This window comes from Protobothrops mucrosquamatus, unplaced genomic scaffold (assembly GCF_001527695.2).
Source record: "Protobothrops mucrosquamatus isolate PMUCROS unplaced genomic scaffold, P.Mucros_1.0 scaffold314, whole genome shotgun sequence".
NCBI lineage: Eukaryota > Metazoa > Chordata > Lepidosauria > Squamata > Viperidae > Protobothrops > Protobothrops mucrosquamatus.
The window spans coordinates 159,751-181,884 of NW_015386654.1; the positions used below are offsets into that span (position 1 = coordinate 159,751).

Consider the following 22,134-nt stretch of genomic DNA (forward strand, 5'->3'; position numbering starts at 1 on the left):
CACTCCCCCAGCCTATCAGAGCACAGCTAACCCCCCATCCTATCAGAGCGCAGCCAAGTTCCTTAACCAATCAGAGCACACGTCCACCCATTCAGAACACGACCAAGTCCCCGCCCCCTCAGTTCAAACCCCACTGGCAGTTAAAAGAAAGAAACAGCAGACATTTCATATTACACTGAGAAGCACAAAGCTAAAAGCAGAAGCCTGATGATGATGAATGTGATTTCATCGAAACGTCGCTATGATACTTCTAATCTTACACGGGAGAAAACCCGAATGACCAAAGACTCACACATATATATATATATATATATATATATATATATATATATATATATATATATATATATATATGTTTCATAATTAAGCCTCCTCTTTTCCATTTTGTTTTCTGTCTTCTATTATTTTCTATCTTCTATCATCATGAAAATTTTAGCAACCCATGAGAGATTGTAAAGAAACTGGGAAAGGAATGCAGTGGACATAATCAAGGGATAGTAGACCTATCAGCTGACAGCTGATTGCCCAAAGAGCAATTTAAGCCATATAGGAAGAAACTGGGAAGATATCTTTCAGATCATTCAAAGACAGTTTGTCTTACCTCACTATAAATGAGGGATGGAAATTCCTCTTACTGTTTCTATCCTTCTGGCTTGGCTAGAAACCAAGAGACTGTGGATTCTAGTCCCACCTTAGACACAAAGCCAGCTGGTGACTGTGGCCTTGTCACTCTTTCTCAGCCATAGGAGGAAAGCAATGGCAAACCACTTCCAAGAGTCTTGCTGCAAAGAAAACTGCAGAGACTGGTCCAGGCAGTGCAAGGAGTGAACACTGACCACCCCCCAAAAAGTATTAAAATACCTTGTTGAAATATCTGTAGTTTTTGTTGATCTTCCCCAACTGTATGAAGCTTGACATTTATTAGTTTGTTTGTTTATTTCCACTTTAATTGTTTTTATAAATAACTCAAGGTGGTGAACATACCTAATACTCCTTTTTCCCATAGCAACAAACTTGTGGATTGGGCTGAGAGAGAGTGGCTGGTCCAAAGTCACCCAGCCAGCTTTCATGCTTAAAGTGTGATTAGAACACCCAGTCTTCTGGTTTCTCACCTCGTGCCTTAACCACTAGACCAGGGCTAGGCAACCTTGGCTCTTTTATGACTCGTGGACTTCAACTCCCAGAATTCCTGAGCCAGCATGGAGTTGAAGTCCACGAGTCATAAAAGAGCCAAGGTTGCCTAGCCCTGCACTAGACCAAACTGGCTCTCATACCCTTTGAGGCAAAGTGAGATTACAGCAATACATGCTAACAGGGCTTTTTTTCAGCCGGAACGCGGCGGAACCGCGTTCCGGCACCTTTTTCCAGGCCGGCCGCACCGGGCGCAACATCTGGGGGGGCGCGCTCGCACTCGCAGCTCTCTGCCCCTGCCTGGCTCACAACCGCGGCCATAGGGAGGCTCGGTCGGCGCGCCCCTGGCCCGTTTCCTAGGCGACCCTGCCCGAGCAAGAAGCGGCAGAGAATTCCATACATTTACTTTTATAGCCCCTCCCAAATTTTACTTGCATTCCTGTTCTCTAAAGGGGCGGTCCTAGGGTTTGATGAGGGCGTGGCCAGGTTTGGGTGGGGGCGTGGCCAGGGGAGGGAGGTGAGTTCCACCACCTTTTCTCTGAGAAAAAAAGCCCTGCATGCTAATAAGCATTATTATTCATTGATATAATTAATATATTGCTTTCTTCAACAAGGATTGGTCAATTGCAAATTTTAGTAGTCTTGTGTGTATCCACCTTCAATTCTCACCTTAACTTGAAAATAATCAGTCTATCAGAATTTAAAAAACAAGGTAAGAGCAGTTGCAAAAAGAAAACCTACAAAAATTGTTGTAACATACTTTATTTAATTTATATACATCTGTGTTTCATTAGTTTTCTGTAATATCAAGTGAAACCCTATAGACAGGTCAGAATGCTTATCAGATTCATGAAAATAGTTTACATTTCACACCAATGATGCTTTACATTTAAAAAGCTAAAAATTAGTTAGAACAACGTTAGGAATTCAGGGAACACATATTTCAATCTACTATAAGGATCAACATGATCTGAAGATATCAAGGCATCCATGACACTTCTAGATAGTGTTCATGGAGAAATGGTTGCCAAATCTCCCATTTTTTTGCACAGATATTTCAAAGTCTTAGGTTGGACAAATTGTCAACCTTGTAAGATTTCAAGTGAGATATTGGGAGTATGTAAGTTATTATATCACAGGCGATACTTGATGCCTGAAAAGTTTGTTAACCTCAGTGTACAGTGTAGCTTTTAAGACATTGTCTCCCCAAGTGATTATATTTGTAGATTTTCCAATGTGCAAATTATATCATATAGCCTCTAAATTTCATGACAACAATACCAGTTTAGATGTTTGCTTGCACACAAGTTTTCTCTTTGCAGACATCAATTTGTCAGTAAAAGGGAAGAATTAATGTCACATGAGGCTGTTGAGTAAGGTCATTCATTTAGCCTCTCTCCTTTTATACATGCAGAAATTGGTAACCCTAATGTTGTTTATTCTTTTTCAGACTGTGGGTAAATATTTTTCATGTTCTTCATATCATTGCTTTCTACATATTTGCAGGTTCTACTTTGGGGCTCTAAACAAAAACATTTATTGTTTTCAGCAATTCCATTATAACACTGGGTGCAACTCAATTTGATATGCTAGATAATTATAAAAAAGAGTGGGGCAAGTTTTAAAAGCAACTTTGATAAGTAAAAAAATCCCCTACTCTGCTGTGGCTAAACTGCAAAAATATACTTGAGGTTTGCACAACTGAGCAAAGGGAAATTAAAGCTCTACCTTTCAGGAGAAAAAAAATATCAGTTAAAGGAAACTATTTCTACAGGAAAATAGTTCCACCAGTCTATACTACAGGTAATCCCTGAGTTGCGAATGTTCCCTTAGCAAACATTTGAAGTTATGCGGTAAGTGCCACCTAGTGCTTCCAAGCAAATCCCAAAAATATGAATGTTGCTGCACCACGGCAGTCGTTCACCCTTATGAACAACCACAGTGGCACTGCAATATTCACCCTGATTATTCCCTCCCTCTCCACCCCCGCCCAGGGTCTCCCTAGGCACTAGACCTTCAATACTCACCTTGCGAAGATCAAGATCCTTCACTTTCTTGGCTGCTCCAGGCCTTCGTTGTGTTCGCAGAGAATGGAGGCCTAAAGTAACGCAAGATCATGCAAGATCGGTGGCGCGAGATCTCACGCTACTGATCTTGTGTGATCTCATGGTACTTTAGACCTCTGTTCTCTGCAACAAAAATTGGAACTGAAGCCGGGGGACGCTTCCACTGCCCTCCAGAGGCCCAATCTGGGTGCTGGAGGCCTTTTCCAGGCCGCTGCCACCTGGAAACGGGCCTATGGAGGCATGCAGAAGCATCCCCCGGCCTCAGATTCAGGCGGCAGTGGCCTGGAAAAGGCCTCCGACGCCCGGATCCAGCCTCCAGAGGCATGCAGAAGCATCCACCAGCCTCAGATCCACCCGGCAGCAGGAACCACAGCAGAGAGGAGACGGATCTTTTCAAGGTGAGTCCAGCACGGCAGGAAGATAAGGGGAAGCATGAGGTATCTTAGTGGATTGGGGAGGCCTTGGGGCCTGTTCCATCACTAGGCCTTCCATGGCCTTCCCCACCCTGAGATACCTCATGTGCAGTTAATGAACCGCACATTCGTCCATGCATTCGATTAGCGAATGCGTGGGTGAAAGCAGGGAATGAATCACGTTCAAAGTACGAGATTCACTCCCACGAATTTTCAAGTTATGAATGTAATGGGTAGGCTCCATTACATTTGTAACTCAAGGACTAGCTGTAATAGTTTCCCTCTTCCACTTCTCATAGATCTGAAATTCAAGTCTGCTCCTAATTTCTCTGGCCAGGATGATTGTGGAACATATATGCACCTGCATTTGGGTCTCTATATTCAGGAAAAGAAGGTTTAGTGAAAGAAAATGCTGCTGATCTTTCTTCAGTATGCTAGTCTGATTAAAATTACTGTCCATGTGCCTTATGCGCTAGGAGATCTCATGGATTTCCCATGTATCTTCTCCCTCAGGTATTCTTTACGTGAGCTAATTTTACTCATTAGTTTAATACCATTTGCAGGTGTTATACTCTATATCCTCTTGGTGGGATACCCTCCCTTTTGGGATGAAGATCAACATAGACTCTATCAACAGATCAAAGCTGGTGCTTATGATGTAAGTATCATAGGCCTCAATTTCCATTTGTTTGTATCATAATTATTTATTATCTCCAAAAACATAACAATTAAGTATTTGTGATTCTGGTATTCCCTAACTTCCCTCCCAACCTCTGAAATTGTTCTGATTATTTATTTATTTTCTTTGTAGTATTTTCTCTTCTATGTAGTATAACACACTACTAGCTGATACTCAAATAATTGTGCAGACGTGAGTATTTACAATATGTGCTTTCAAGAGACACAATAAGAATAAATGGATGCATGGTGATTGGCATGTAGTCCTACAGTATGTAGTAATATAATTTGATTTCTTTTAAAAGCAAAGTCAAAAATCTATTTTAGAAACAATAAATAAAGAATTTCTCACATAAGTATCTACCCAGCTATAGTTATATTTTTGGAATCAGGTATAGAGATAGCCAGTTTGCTGTAGTGGATAAGACACCATGTTAAACCAGGAGATTGTGAGTTCTAGTCCCTTTGTAGTTAAAAAGCCAGCTGGCTGATCTTAGAGCAGTCACTCTCAGCCACAGGAAGAAGACAGTGGCAAGTCACTTCTTCAGAACTCTGTAGGAACCTGTCCAGGCAGTGTCCAGGAGTCAACACTGACTCAAAGGCACAAACACAAACACACACACACACACACACACACACACACACACGAGAAGTAGCCACAATTTAAAAAAAAAAAGGATTAGACAAATTCATGGCCATTAATCTTCCAGGCAGCAAGCCTTAAATATCAATTACTAAAGAGTGAGCATTGAAGTCTATCACCCTCCTGTTACCACTTGTGGGTTGCCGGAATGGGGATGGTTTACCACTGTGTAAACATGCTGAAACACATAGGTCCCTGGTTAAGCTAACTGATCTCTTACATCTTAAAATCAACCTTCCAGAGCTCTGGTTATCCATATATTTCCCATTTTCCCTTTGAGATACGTGCTCAAGTAAAAGCGGGACAGCCATCTGTTCATGAAGCATTTACTTGGATTCCTTGCTTGAGCACAAGGTTGAATTAAGTGGTCTAAATTGACCTGTCCAGCTTGAGGAATCTATTTTTCTAACCCACATCTTTCCAGTACTGTTAGACTGCAGCTTTCATCATGCCAACCACAGTTAATGGGAGGTGTAGTCCAAAAGAGCTGGATGGTACCTAGTGATGCTGATGTAAATAAATATTCTCAGTATAGTTTTTCTATCATCATATTGTGCCCATCCCTGACACATCACTCATTGACCACAGTTTATTACAGATTCCCACACCTACAATCTGTATTGATATTTTTACAAGTTTGTGTATGTAGATCTGGGACAGAAAGATGTGAAATGAACCATGAAGAACTGGTGCCGCCCACAATGTTTCTATCCTATTTTCTCACCGCTCATAATTTTCAAGTCCAGCAATTGCAGCCACAAGAATCATTTTTAAAAAATGATAGATTTTCCTCCCACCCTGCCTTTTAAGCACTGATGCCTATTGGAATGTATTTCAAAATAGACAAATATCTCTTCTGCAGTATGATTATCCTTCTTGCTATCTCAGAGGAGTCCATCATGCAAATTGCTTTTCATAAAATAATAGCCTGCTTTCAGAAGGACAGCCAGCCTTACAGGCTTCAGCCATGCTGAAATGTACGTGAGTGATGGCTTTCCATAATCAACAGGCAAGAATCAGTGGCATGCAGTGGTCAATTCAAGAGTAGATTATCTTTCCCAATTATCTGAACCTATTACAGCTATTCCCTCTCTTCATATCTCATACAATTGAGTTTTCTTTTATTTAGTCTTGACTCAGGTTTTCTGTGTCTCAGTTCAATGCTAATTAACTTGTTTGTTTTCATTAGTGCTATGCTATACCATTCACCTTGTTTTTAATTGCTCAATTTGTGAGAATGGGAAGAATTCGAAGTGAAGCGAATGGGGGAAATAGCTGTACAAATGCTACTGTAAGTTCATAGGAAGAGAGGGAAGATTGCCATATTTGAGAGAGGGAGAAAAGTCTCATCATCCACCAGCCCACATGAAGACAACCTCAAAGACTGTGCAAAATTATTTATTCCCTAGAAAAGAGGCAAAACAATCCTTGCTTTGTTTTTAAGGAGTAAAGATCCCTACAAAAGCTAAAGCTCTAGTTCAGTGTGACATGATCTTTATTATATCTTTTATTTTCTTAAAATATGACAAGGTGGCTAAAAGACATATTCATTTACTTGGTGTTTTATCAAAAGCCTTCTTATCGTAATTCACAAATTAAAACAGTTCACTTCCATCTCGGTTGCTATATCGGTTTGGTTGCTATATCGGTTTGATTTTACATGAATTCGTGTTTTTCAAGTTTCCTTCCCCAGAATGGGATACGGTGACCCCAGAAGCAAAAGATCTTATCAACAAAATGCTTACAATCAATCCTGCCAAACGCATCCATGCATCAGAGGCCCTCAAACACCCATGGATCTGTGTAAGCAGTATTTACTTCATTAATCATGTTTTGCCTAGCAGTCATGTGGTTGGGGGCAAAATGCAAGGTTAGGTATTTGGTTACACATGCATATACACACCTTCTCTATTCATTGTACTATTTTGCAGCCTATTAACTTCCTTCTATAAAATCTTAACTCAGTATTGTAGCTTACCCTCAGACACATAGAATTTATACCACAGTGGTAGAAGAGACTGGACAATCATTTGTCTGAAATGATATAGGATTTCCTGCTTGAGTAGGGAGTTGGACTACAAGATTTGCGAGGTCCCTTCCAACTCTGTTATTCTGTTAGCTATGTTTTCCTTTGTTCCCCCAGAGTATTGGGTGTTCTGTAGTGCCAATACATGAGGTTTCTGTTAAAGGGACATGTAAGATAACAGCTATAGGTTATTCTCATATAGCAACTGCCTCATTTAGTGGCCATTCATAATTACAGCAGTGATGAAAAAATATATTTATGATCAATCATATTTACAACCTTCACATAACTGTAAGCAAAGGAAAGCTGAAGTGAGATTGTAAGTATTGTTGCATTTTCACTTAGTGACTGCTTCACTTAATTACCAAGTTGCCAGGTCCAATTGTGGTCACTAAATCAGGAATACCTGTACTTTTAATTAAGCAACTAAATTAAACTTACAAAGCAGAAGATATAAAAGCAGGATCTGAATAATATATTGTAATTGATAATCTGTGATCAACCTAAAGACAAAAAGGGTTCAAAGATCAAAAAGTCCCTATTGGAATCTAATATGTAGCAGCAACACAAATTAAATTGATCTTAAGTGGTGGGAAGGAACATTGTTATTCCGACTGGGAACTCGAATTGTCACTGACTTCTGGATGCATCTCCAAAAAAAGAGTTATATTAAATAACAGTGTAGATAAAGCCGCATGCATTGAAACATATACTCTGTTCTTGTCTTTCAGCAACGCTCTACTGTTGCTTCTATGATGCACCGGCAGGAGACTGTAGATTGTTTGAAGAAGTTCAATGCAAGAAGGAAACTCAAGGTAAGAGGGCAATTTTTTACGAATCCTTTTGTTCTCTTTATTTATTATTCTTTAAATAGCTGGCTGGGAAAATAGCATTCCCACAAATATATTCTAACTAATCCATATTAATTAATTTTATATGTAAAAGTATCCAATTTACATGGATATCGGCTTTTATTCTTCTTTGTGCAAATTTTGTATTGCCTTGTGGCAGAATTTGATGTCAGTACTCCTTTGTTTTAATATTTAAACTAATAAAATAAAGCCATTTTCCCAATTTGTATGTGCAAATTCTTGCTCTCTGTGTGTGGGAGTACAGCATTCTCAAGATACTGAAAATAATGTAGCAGATACTGATTATCTGAAACTACATTTATATTGAGCCCTAGAGAGATTTCTCTTTTAATATTCCTTTTCCTCTCTTTTCTGTGTGGGGCTGAATGTGTGTTTATATATGTGTACGTTGGAAGGGTGGAGGGAAATTTGTGTTCATGACTGAAATTGAAAATAAATGCAAGCATACCTCCCTTTTTAATATGACATTGTGATGCTTTTTTTCCAAAAAGTATGAAGTATTGTCAATTTGTTTTTAATTGCAAATACAACTGACACATACTTTTACCATATCTGAAAACAAAACCTCAACAAACTTAAGAAGAAAAGTATACTGTTTATAAATACTATATATTAAGATGAATAGATTTAGAATTCAATTTTGTATTTTGATATTTAAAAAATCTTCTAAAATATTGGCATTATGTTGGATTTTCAGGGAGCCATTTTAACAACAATGTTGGCTACAAGAAATTTCTCAGGTATGTGTAGTTCACTTCTATGTCTCTGTATTGTTAACTATTGATATGCATTCATGGAATGTATTTTTAAAAATCATCAATTTGTTCATATACTATTTTGTTTGTTTTGCCATATATATTTATTTTTATTTATGCATTCTCCAGTTATAAATGGAATGGGATGAAATAACCATCTTTTGTGATTTCATTCTTTCTTCAGTGTTTTTTCTAGCTTCTTTTGATATTACAGCTGAATAGTCTACAAGATTTGAAAGCATTTGTTAAAATACGCAAACATGAGAATCACAACAAATCCTTTCCTAAATTTTATTTTATATTTATATTGGAAAAGAATTCTATAATTAATTCTTGACAGACTTTATTAAAACATTTCTGTCAATTGTTGAGTTATGTTTTCCTATTAAATGTGTCTGGAGGAATAATTGGGTACATGATATGAAGGATTTTTCTTCAGTATTCAGACAGTCCTCCTTCTGTATTAGATTACATCCTTGCCATATGCAGTATGTGATGAAAAACCGCTTGTTCAAAATGTATGGTAGTTGTCTGGTAGACTCCTATGCAAGGTATATCAAATTTCTTCCATAATCTCTTCATTGTGCCAAAAATATAATTTGAGCAGAAGGTCTCTGATTGAAACCTTAAAATGCTTCTGATATTTAAGTTTACTTATATTGTTCTAGATAAGACTTTTCCAGCTAGCATGAGAACTGACAGTAGGCAGTATTACAGGGTTGTAATAAGTCAGGCAGATGTTTAGATTGGAGTTGACATTTTTGTCCACCCATCAAGTACCTGATATAGGTAGATGTCATTGTTTCATAATATTAAAGGTATTCTCCCAGAATATAAGCTGTTCCAAACATCTGGCTGCCTTTTGCAATTGACTTATGGTAGTTTTGTCAATGTGAATGATGTTCGAGTGATGCTATAGGTTGTTTGGAATTACACCCAAGCTGCCTATTATTGTTGGTACTATGTTTGCTTTCTTTTGCCATAGTCTTTCTAAATTCTCTTTGCAGATCTTTGTTATTTTGTGTTATGGTTGGTCTCACAATTAGCCGGATGTTTAAAACTGATTTTGGCATTTTTGTCCACCTATTAAGTCCTTCCCAAGGATTTTTATTATTATTTTTTATGGTTTGATGCATAGTCAGCCAGATGTTCAACCTGGATTTGGAATTTTTGTTCACCTATTTTCAAGGACCTGGGACAGGTAGATGTTTTTGTTTGATGGTGTTACAGACAATAGTGTGAAATCATAGCTGACAGTTCTTTACTTGTTGTTGGCCTTCATATACATTGAGTTCTTCCCAAGAACATAGGATGTTGTAATGTATACGTATAGTATATATGCAGATTCAAGCAAGTGGTCAGTTTGATACTAAGGAGAACTTAGAACTAAGGAGAAATTTCCTGACAGTTAGAACAATTAATCAGTGGAACAACCTGCCTCCAGAAGTTGTGAATGCTCCAACACTGGAAGTTTTTAAGAAGAGACTGGACAGCCATTTGTCTGAAATGGTATAGAGTTTCCTGCCTGAGCAGGGGGTTGGACTAGAAGACCTCAACGGTCCCTTCCAACTTTATTATTGTTATTGTTATTGTAATTGACAGGTAGAAATTTGCCAATGCACAGATTTTCTAAGTGCCAACCAATATTGGTTGGTATGATGCCTAGAGTGCCAATAACAATTGGGCTACCACAGCCTGTTTATGCCATAATCTTTCAACTTTGATTTTCAGATCTTGATATTTTGTGATCTTCTCCAATTCTTTGTCTGCTATTCCACAATTCCCTGGTATTGCCACATCAATTATTCACACTTTGTTCTTTTCAACTACAGTTAAATCTGGTCTGTGATGAACTAAGACTTTTACAAACATTGTTTACAAAAAGAATCAGTGCAGTCTTCTTGCACAAGCTGAGTATATGATCCACTGTCCATTGCCTCTTTGCACAATCTGCCCTTTGAATCCTTTGACAAATTTTCAATTCTGGCCTTGATTATATGAGTTTAAATAGCTTGCTTTTAAGCAGCCAAAATTAAATTTCCAGATTCTTTTTTTAAATGTTCCAGTCATAAGCCATTGCCAAATTTTATCCTTATCCACCATTTCCTTGATCTTTATAATGCTTTTTCTTGCCAGCATTCTGTTCTTATTACATTATTTCGATATTCTTGTTTTTTTTCCTGCACATTCAGTAAGTTCCAATTTTTAACTGACATCAGTGCTTGTTCTTGGCTGTCTTATATGTAATCAGCAAAGTTTGCTTTTCTTTGAAGTAAACATCTACCTCCATTTCTGTGGGGCAGGTATAATCTATCAGTACGGGATGTAGTGCATAGTGAATAATCATTAGCTTTCTTGTTTTTCAATTCAAACTGCCTGGTTCAGTTTGTGTCTAGTTAATAATTCTAGGAGTTTTTTGTATCATAGGTATAATCCAGGTATTGGTGGCTTTGATGGTGTTTCCACGATTCAGTTTTGTCTTTAGCACTTTTTTTACTCTAGATATATTCTTTACTAATCACAATTTTAACTTTTACACATTTATTATTATAGTCATGCACTCCAATGGACTCTGGGCATCTTACGAAATATTACTGTATTTATCTGCTTCTGTCTATTTACATGATATATATTCAAGTAGATGGATTGGTATTCTATAATAAGATTATAAAACAAAACTAAATACAGTTATAATTTAAAAGTCCAACTTTCAAGATAAGATGTACAATAGAAATATGGAAAAGTTATCCCATAATTATTTTCAAAATTTACAGTCATTGTTTGCTCAGACATCTTTTTCACTCCTCTTGTTTTACCCTTTGTTAATAGGGATTTTGAAAAATGTGGAATTTGGCATATATTCTTTTCTGTATTCCTTTAGATTTTAAATCCATATTTGTACACTACTACATGCACACCTTTTTTTTAAAAAAAACCTAATTTTGATGGAAATTATTTTGAACTTTGATGGAAGCTACATAAAAATACACAAATTAAATTTGAAAACTTAAAATAACCCAATGATAATTGATTCATGTCGTATAAGAAAAAAGCACAAGCGTATAATGAATGTATTTGTTATTTGGAACACCAGGATCAAGATCAATTTTTTCTTTATTTCTTTGTATTCACTCTTTCTACCATTCCATTAATGGCAGAGAGATATACACCTCTTACATGTAAAAGTTTGCTGTCTACTTTTTTCAGATTTGATGATGCTACTCCATTGTTCAATCTAATAAATTCAAACAGAGGTTTAATACAGAACAGCTTCCAAAGCATTTGGAGGGAGGATTGGCCCTTCATATCAAGAGGATCCTTACATTTATAATCTATAAATCTCTTCTATTCACAGAAGTTATGCAACCAAGAAAAATTAAGAATGTACAAATCTCCTAAATTTTATTAATTAAATATATTCATTAATAATAGAAATTAAGCAATTTGTTGTGCAAAATGTATCCTCTGCTGCTCAGGAATGGTATAGCTTGCCAAGAAATGTGATAACTTTCTTTTAAAAGTGAGGGAACCAGGAGCAGAACTGAATGTTCTTCAAGTACTGTTGTTGCTTTAAATTTAATAATTTTGTTGGAGGAATTTAAACTTGCCATTCAGGTGGCCATTCACTGTTGCCTGTTTTGATGGCCAAAGGAAGCCCTGCTCTTTCATTTTGTCTTAATATATATATTGGAGTCAGAACAATTTTGTAATGGTTTCTGAATAGATGTTCCAAATGGTTGTTTCAATTAAAAATGAAACTTTTGTGAAATACCTATTTCTGCTTAACTATAGATAGAATTCCAGAAAAGATTCCTTATCATTAAAATGATTTATAACACATACCTATCATTTTCAGCACTTACTGGTCCACTATGTCAAATGTGATTTTGTATCTTGATTTAGCTCTTTACTCTTTTCTTACTCAAGAGTTCTGTAGATCAGTTTTTGGTATAAAACTAGCTTGTCCCCTGGAGTACACCTTGGAAAGCTTGCGAGCGTAAACCAAATGGGCTAGTAGTCTTAGGCAGCCAAACTGCCATACACTAAATAAATAATAACTGTAGATCAATTCATTCAACTTGTGTGTTGTTTGTTAATATATGTCATGGTACCCATTGTATGTAATTTAAGACAATGTGGCACCCAGATATCAGAAGGGCATTTGATTTTAATTTATTCATTTTCTTTCTGTATACAACATGCTACTCTTCCTTTTTTTCTTTTAGTAATTTTTGTGCATTTCAATTTACTTATAAACATATTTTACTTTTTTCACCTTTTAGTTCTTCCTATAATGTAGAATATTTGTTTCTTGTGAGGTAAGCTCCTAAGAATCTGAAACTCCTAAGAAATGCTTGCTCCAACCCATGAGATGTTGTTGCCTTTTGTATGCTGCTTTAGAACAGAACAAAATCTTACAGGAAGTACATCATAGTATCATGTTGAATATCCCCTCCATTAAATTGTCTATTGCCTATGTGACCATGGAAGTTTATAGCAGGATGACATGTTTCAAAATCCTAGATATTGAGGAGGAAGGCTGAGGACACTTCGGGCACTGCTTGTCATGGCTCCCATAACTTCCAGTTTCAGCCTCATTTTCATTCTTTGGGTTGGACTGCTTACCAATCAATAGGGCTTTCAATGTAATAGTCTTTTAATGAAGAAAAATGAACTCAGTGCCAGATAGTTCCCCCCCAATCCCTAGAGTGATTAGGAATATTTAAAAACTGGAATGGTGTGAAATATCTGTTTCATTTTAATATAACTTAGCATACGCCTACTGTGCTGGTTCTCATTTACTTGGGGGAAAAATCTTATGTTTTCAAAATTTATTACAGCTTTAAGAAGATGATAAAATAATTTGTCAAAATGGGGATTTGGGGCATCTTCCTCAAGTAAATCATTATTTTAGTTCATATTGCTGATATGCACATTGTGATACCTTAGTTTTAATGTAGATACAGTATGTAATACGGAATAATTAAGATTTCTTTCTTTTTAAAAATTAATTGTTTAATTTATACCCAACTTTATACTCTAGCATGTATTAGAATATAATTTAAATAATTAATTTTACACTTTTATACTAAAGCATATATTCAGAGTAGTTCGTTCAGTTTGGATGTACATTTTACAGTTTGTTACAAGATAGCTTTGATGTCTGAACAGAAACCCCTCTTCTGTGGCATCCATAATAAGCGACAATGATATCAAAACAGATGCAGTATAATATTGCACACAAGTCACAACTATCTATTTGTGTTATGATGTCTGACACAATTATTTAAATCCAATCATCATGATGCACATCCTTATTTCCCATACTTGCGTTATTTTATTTTTCCTCTTTAGGAGGAATCTTTCTTTAGTTTTATCTGTGTCAAATTTTTCATGGACCCATTTACATAGAATACAAGATTCTTTTAACAAGATTTATTGAAAGGGGTTATGATAAGATTTCAGAAATCTGGGTATCTGATTGTTTCCCTTAACAGTCCAGTTTTTGCTCCACATTCTTAAGAAAAAACTCTCTCAGTCTATTATGGCTCTTGTGTGAACTAGTGAAAAGGCTGTTCCCTTATATAGTAAATGTACAGATACTATTTTAGTCTTCGAAAATGACTGAAATAGGGGGCTGTTTTAATATTTTATGAATCAATTCTTAAAACTCATAAAGTACAGGCTTACAGATTTTGATTAATAAACTAACATTTAACCACAGTTTCTCTTTTTGTACAACACATGCACAAGTTAATTTAGTTAATCAGGATTAAGACCATGAGGAGGCAAAGACTTGGAATGCATTGTCAATATCAGTCTCTTTCAATAAGATGCCCTTTAGATACATTGACCTGCAACTCCAAGAATTTTTAGCCAAGATGGGAATTCTGGGAAGTTATACCAATTTGGCTGGAGAAGGTTGGTGTAGATACTTTCAGTAATAAAAGATGAAAACATGATTACTGATTCAAAGCAAGTCCACAATTTTCATCACTGAGTTAGATTTGGACTTTTGTGCTTGATATTGTAACCCAGCATTTCAGCCATTGTTCTACAACACTGTCAGTGTTGTTTTAAATGCAGTTCTTAAAGAAGAAGGATGAATTCATTTGGATCCTGTTAATATTCAGCCAAATGTAATCCAAAGAATTACAAAAAGTTAATCAGGTAGGTGCTTATTATACCCAAGCTAAAAGGCTACAAATTCACCAAGCTTAGTGATTAGTAAAATTATTCTAATTTCATTTATGCTTGTATCCATACATGCATAATGTTATGTTTAGAAATGTATAGTCCCGAAGTATCAACTGCTGGAAGAATTATTCCTCAAATAATGTTTTACAAGAACCTTTCCTCATTGCTTCTGCCACATAGGCAGTTTCAATTATTGAAGACTGATATTATTTTTGAAACGTAAGATGCATTAATATATTATTGTGGTAAACATGATAAATAAAACTTTGTTGGTTGGGTTCTTGAAGTGGCAGGACTTACATAATTTTCCCACAATATATTTATTGGTTTAGAAAATTTATATTTTACCCATTTTCTTAATGGCTCTTTGCAGTGTACAAAAATAACAATAATAAAGTATCTTAAAAATAAACACAAAAGCAAAAGGCCAAAAACACTAAAATATTAAAATGTATAAATACTCAATTTTTAAAAATCTGAACAATTATATTTTAGTGAATAAATATATTTAGTCTTCCTAAAGTGCAGGGAGGGGGGGGGCTTGCCTCAACTTCAATGCAGTTTGTCTTATAAATTGGATTTTGCAATGGAGAAAGCAAAATTAAACAATGCTAACAAATACATTTGTTCTGGGACCTGCATCAGCCATCCAATTGTTGCTGGGCAAACTTTTGTACTCCTACTTCAATTTAAATATTTTGAGTCTAAATTACCACCTATAAAAGCAGCATAATCCTTCTACCACAGAATAAAGTTTTTGGAAAGCGCAAAGTCAGTTTTCAAATTGTTTATGCAGATACAATCTTGTATATTTTTTTCTTTGCCATCTTGAAAACAGAATTCCTATCCATAAAATGTTTCTGTTCAGAGCAGAAGTTAATAGAGCCACAGATAATGCTTCACTCTCATTAAGATAATTGCATTTTGCTCAAAATGGTTTGTTAAATTTCTAGTTCCAAATGCATTCATAATTTGAAAAGTTATTTATTTCATATGACAAGTAAAGTTATTGCTATACAAACCTCATTTATGTAGCAATAATGATATCTAAAGTATAAATTCTAACAATATTTTAGTTATATTATTAATACTAATTTTTCATATACGGTATCTGTTAATGTTATGCTCATAATTTCAATAAGAATACAAGTGAGGGTGGCACTGAAGAATAAGGCATATCTGCCCAATTTTCCAACTCTGATTTTCTCTTGGGAAAAAAACAAAACAAAATAAATAGCTAGGTCATTTACAAAAGCTTATCAAATAGATTCATTATTCTTAAGTATACAACTTTTACCTTTTTTAAAAAGAAAATCCAAGGACATGCCACAGGATCATAGGTGTTAACATGCACCATTCAATCTTCTTTTATTCTTTCTGCTTTGTTCCTTTTTGGAGGACAAAATGTTGCTTGATACTTCTTCCCATCTTCTTTTTTTTTTTTAGTCTCCGCTGCTGAGAATTCCTAAATCACAAGATCCAGATCTTGGAATCTTCCCCAAACCATTAGGTAGAAGTGAGGAGGAAAGGAAATGAGCTTCTGAAAAATCTCAATTTAATCAATCCCCTTCATTTTCTTCTGACCCAAGTGGGAAGGGCTGGCCTCAATCAATTCTCTTCCACTGAGTTTAATAAGGGGTAATTTAAAGCAAAACTATGAGAGACCTGGAATGCTTTCTTACCTCAGTTCTTCACTTGTACAACTTCAGGAATTTCTTTCTCATCTATGAGTAGGTTTGTTCCATCACTCATTTATAAGCAAAGTGTCTATATTTTATCATATATATAGTACCTTATAATAGTAATAATAGCCTAATCTTTTTATAGATGGAAGGATTTACAGTAAGAAAAGTTTTTAACCAACAAACAATAATGTAAGATCATATAAAATTGTGACCTATAATTTTCTGCAGCTTTGTCTGTTTCTCCTTTTTGTGTACTTTACATATCAAAATGGCAACAATTTTGAGTAAGAGCTGGATATTACATTACATTTCCTTTCCCATGGGAATTGTGCTAGATGCTTGATAAAATCTAATTTAAAATGATCACAGTATCTGGCAGAAATCACATTATTATGAAAATGCTTTGTTAAGAGATGGTAGAAAAATGAAATGGCAAATAATGATAAATGAAATTCACAAAATTAAGAAAGATATTTTTCATAGTTTTCTTGTTAAATTAGTCAACTGACCCTATTTGTTTCCTTCTGATTTATAGCAGCCAAGAGTTTATTGAAGAAACCTGATGGAGTAAAGGTAAGTTACAAATATAAAGGGCAGCTAATGATAGTCTCACTCATTTTTCACTAGCAAATCACCTTCTAAATTCTATGCCTTTGGGCATTGATATAACTGCTCCTGTTCTTCATTAAGAAGTCTATATATGTACGCACATACATAAGAACATGCAAACAAATGTGCACACGCATATACACCCAAACACAATCACCACTGCCCTGCTGTTTTTTTACAGAAAGTTAATACAGTTCTCTTTATTTTCGCTTTCTTTTTAACAGAAAGTTAAGTTAATAGAGTATGTTTTCAAGAGGCCTTTGGGGCAGCAAATAATATTTACTTAGAAGTAGGTGAGGCAAGGATAAATTATAATTACTTAGTTCAAAAGCCACATAACGTGTTTTACTTGTTGAATTTCTTAATATTTCAGAGTTGCATATGTTTTGATTTTCCTTGTGGCCTGCTTAGAATCTTATCTTAGGAAGGGGCAATATATGAACCAATGTGTTAATTAATTAATTTACTTTCTAGCCATGTTAGTGATTTATCCCTTTCTAGCCATGTTTTGAATAGCAGCCATTTTATGATATAAGCATTGAAAAAATTATCCCAAAGTTGGTCAATCATTGACCTGTATTCTGCCAGAAAAAAATCAATGTATCTGGGCAGAAAATAATACATTTTAAGATCTCAATTACAAGTTCTTATTGAGTAAGCAATATTAGTAAGAAATAGAAGAAGGTTGTAGCTTTCCTATATGACATAGAATTTCTGAGCCTCTGGCCCTAGAATGACATACAAGGAGAGATTGTTCCCTATATAATGTTTCAGGTAGTACATAAAAAATTAGCTTAATCCAAGATAATTAGCATTAAATGAAATGTTTCAGTTGCTGTTAGAAGTGTAATCTCTATGGATCTTTCTGTTTATTTGAACATTCTTTGAGTTAAGTTTCTGCTCTTGCATTTTTCTTTTCTTGAATCTGAACTTTGGAGTAAATAACTCGTTGTATGTTTCTATTAAATTTGTGATATACATACATTTATATATTTCATGTTTAAGCACACTGGTAATCTAAGCCAGCCATTCTGAAACAACCAAATTCAATACGATTTATTTCTGGACCCGGCCGGTGCATTTCCCAAGATTAGCTGGACCTATTGCAGAATGCTATTTGTGGTACTGAGAATATGTTCTACTCCTTTTTCAACTAACCCCAATGACTACGTCAGATTTCTCTGTATCCAAAATCTATCTCTTCCAGTGGAACAAAATGGCTGCTTCTTTCCTACTATTGATCAGTTCAGTAGAAATGCCTTGCCTTAATGTATCTGTAATACTATATGCCCCAATTCAGGTAGTTCAATAGTATTTTTTATTCAAATCTCTAACAGTCTTGGTTAAAATTGGTCTATTTAAACAGATGTGCTGATGATAGTTACTACCAGCAATTTGGAGTGGGGGGTGTTATGACGAGTATTCAGAATTCTTTCTCATACCTGTTCTCATAGGGCACCATGAAAGGAGAATTCATTTTTCAGTGCCTATCAAAGAGGAGATTCTATTCATATGCAAAATATTTCTCCCATTTCTGCAAATTGGGCATTTTTAAAATAAGCAGCCAAACTACAACAAACATGTTGTTCTCCATGCATTGATTCTTTAAATCCAACCAGTCATATTTTCTTCTTTTCCTTTCTCTCTGACTGGTCATATCAGAAAAGGAAGTCCAGTTCGAGTGTTCAGATGATGGTGAGGAACTTTATCTGCCAGACTTTTCATCCTATGAAATGTTCACACTTAGAAATGAAATAGATGTATTTATCATTGAGTTGGTAATGTAACATCAGAAGCTACAAGACTTTTAAAATGCACACTTGTGACTTCTGTATCATTGTGGTGTTACATCCTAAATAAATCATTTGCATTTTTTTACATACTGTGCAAATATTGCCATGAAACTGATGGAATACTGGCCATGATCCTACTCCAGTATAGTAGCATTGTTATTTGAAAGCCTTCCATATTTTTCCTATAATCTTCTTGTACTTAAATCAGGTAAATTTCTGGAAGGTAAAGGAAAAAAAGTGATTACATTCATTCCAGTAGTCTTAGAACTTGGCAGGAATTTGAAGGTGTCAATTTAAACCATCACTGGAGCCACAACCCACTGGTGGGTATTGTGCAGTATTTATACCAAATAATAGAGTTTCTGTTATCACATACTTATTTTAAATATAATTGAGTGTGATAGATGTTGAATCAGATAATTCAATTGAGTTTATTTCTGTAATATTTATTTTATCAATAAGATTACTCAGGTTTTTTTAAAATAAAAACTGTTTGAAAAGCTAGCTTTTTTTCTTTCTAGTGTTTTAATGTAGAACACTATGTTTACTATGTACTTAGAACTGCAAACCTGTATTCATAGATATTTATTCATAAAAACGAGCAAATAAAAACAAGTTATTAACAAATGCTGCAGAATATCATAAATAGTTAACTCAAATTTTTAAAAAAGTAAAATGACATTGGTGAATAGTAAATGTTGAATCCTACTTGGCTATGCTTGTGTGTTTCCTGGGAGATTTTAAATCTTTGTTAAATTTTTAGGTGATTTAAATATTTTTATAATATTTAATATTGTGGCAAAATAGATTAGACTGTGAATCAGTCAGTTAATGTTGATTTTTCCTGTCAGAATAGTTTCCTCATTTTTCTGTTTCTATCATGTTTGTAATACATCTGCAAAAGATGCACTCTGTCTAAATTAAGACAAAAGAAAAAAAAATTTATCCTACTGATTCGTGGGATATCAGTCTTTACGAAAGGGTTTACAATTTCACATTCATTTTAGAAGGTATTGGTTAATATTACTTTGGAACCATAAAATTTTGAATTAGCTTCTGAAACCTTTTTCTAAATGTAAGTCCTTTTAAAATATATATATATAAGATTATATGCACTGAAGGTGATAACTATCATTATTAATATAAATAATGCTCTTCATTTAATTTCTGAATGGTTTGTATATAATGGTAAAACAATTATGCAGATAGAGCCTGAAAACACATGTAAGTTCTGAAAGGTATTTACACCACCGATGTACAGATTTACATTGTGAAGTATTTTCTGTTGGCCAGATATCCTTCTTGAAATTAAAATTGCTTGACTAATACTTAATATTTGATTCCTGCTCAGGATTTTGATAAGCCACATTTTTTCTTTTTGTCTATGGATATTTTCCCTCTATTTTTAAAGTACTAATTTTGTGGTATGCCAGCTTGTGTGCATATTAACTTTATGACTTTCTTTTATTATGAGTTTGCTTGAGATATTAAGTTACTTTCATGTTATATATAAAAAAGCATGAAATTAGTTTTTTCACCCATCTTTTAATTCAAAATAAATTGGTAATTTTAAAAAAATGGTTTCATTGAAAGGATACAAAAGTTCCTGAACAATATAGGAGTGGCACATTGTCTGTGGACATGTCTGTAGGTTATGTTTGTAGATTACTTAAATTGCCATTTACAGAGCTTAGCTAGTATGATTTTTGTCGTACTACAAGACCCCAGTCCTAAAAAAATGATTACTTTTTATTATTTATACTGTATTTTTTGTTAAAAGCATTGTGAATATTTCCCATTTTAAGCATACTGTAGATCAGGGATCCGCAAACCCCGGTCCATGGACTGGCACCAGTCTGTAGTATGACAGAAACCGGGCCGCACAACAAGAGGAAAAACCTCTCTCTCTGGAACTGGTCCCTGGTGCCCAAAAGATTGGGGACCTCTGCTGTAGATGGTTAACGACAAACATAGTTGATGTATCCCCCCGCCATGCTGATATCTCACATCTATGCAAAATAAGCCATCACACAGTTTCATTCACTTCTGTGAATTTTATTTTTATGGGTGACACTCATAACTTCTTTTTGCCCTAAGCTACCCTTTGAATTCCAAATTGTTACCATCTTCCCTTTAAGTAACTACTTCAGATTCATCATCTCTGGGGTTTCAATGTTTTACTCTCATTCGTGCTTTTTTAAAAGATAGTAATGCATTTGGCATCCAGTGTAGTCTGCCTGAATAGTACTTGCATAACCAATAATAAGTCTAAATGTGACATTATTAGCTGATCTGTATTCATTTAATGTTGGTTAAAGAAGATGGGTGAAAAACAACAGTATTGTTTTTATTTTACTTATATTGTAAAAGTGTTCATTTTCTTTGTGCTGGTAGAAATAGCAGTACAAAATATTCTGGGTTGCTAATCAGGTAAACCTTTTGTATGTTCAGCTCTATTGTTTTGATGGTTGCTTCCATTCTCCAGTCTCTATGTTTCTCTGTGTTTATGCTTGTATATGTGGGTATGCAAGCATACATATAGACACACATACACCTGAAGCATACTTATAGACACACATACACCATATGCCCGAAAATATATGTGTGCGTGGTAGTTCTAAATTTTAATTTGCTTATATGATGAAGAAAAATAAGTCAAATTTCCAAAATTATATTTAACATGTGAGGCAGTTTTTTAAGCTGCAGATACAAAACATGCATTTAACTCTGGTTCATAATGTGGATTAGACAAAGATTAATTTGTATACAAAATTGTATCCAATTTTGGATGACATGATCTTCTATTAATTTTCTGTGTAATTCACTTTAAAATGTGCTTGGCGACTAAAAAAATTATACATTCATTGTTATGAATACTGTATGTTAATTATTCAACTGAGCAATGTTCATTAATTCAGATCATGCCTAAAGTTATATTTCAGGAAACCAATCTTTCTGACTACAATGTTTATTAAGGCTCAATATAGAGGAGATATTTGCTATAAATATTTTATTATTGACTGAAGTGATTTTTATTTGTATCTGGAGAAAAAAATATATTGTGCTGAAAATTTAGCATGAACTTCAGATAAGAACATTTTTCTTCCTTGATACTGAGTTAACATATTTTTTTCATATTTAGAGATATTACTTAACAAAATAAAATTAATATTTTTCTGAAGAAATTGTTTTCTTATAAGTAACCTTACCTGATGGATGGATGGATGGATGGATGGATGGATGGATGGATGGATGGATTTATTTA

The 22,134-nt window shown here is 34.7% G+C and overlaps 1 protein-coding gene across 1 annotated transcript in view; it reads left to right on the forward strand.

Moving 5' to 3' along the window:
- The window catches only part of CAMK2D (calcium/calmodulin dependent protein kinase II delta), a 142,769-nt gene that overhangs the window by 92,751 nt on the left and 27,884 nt on the right, over positions 1 to 22,134 (forward strand). Inside the window, exons 8-12 of the mRNA XM_029283987.1 lie at positions 4,017 to 4,268; positions 6,612 to 6,734; positions 7,689 to 7,772; positions 8,527 to 8,569; positions 17,003 to 17,040. Coding sequence (XP_029139820.1) covers positions 4,017 to 4,268; positions 6,612 to 6,734; positions 7,689 to 7,772; positions 8,527 to 8,569; positions 17,003 to 17,040 — 540 coding nt within the window. The remainder of the gene's footprint in view (positions 1 to 4,016; positions 4,269 to 6,611; positions 6,735 to 7,688; positions 7,773 to 8,526; positions 8,570 to 17,002; positions 17,041 to 22,134) is intronic.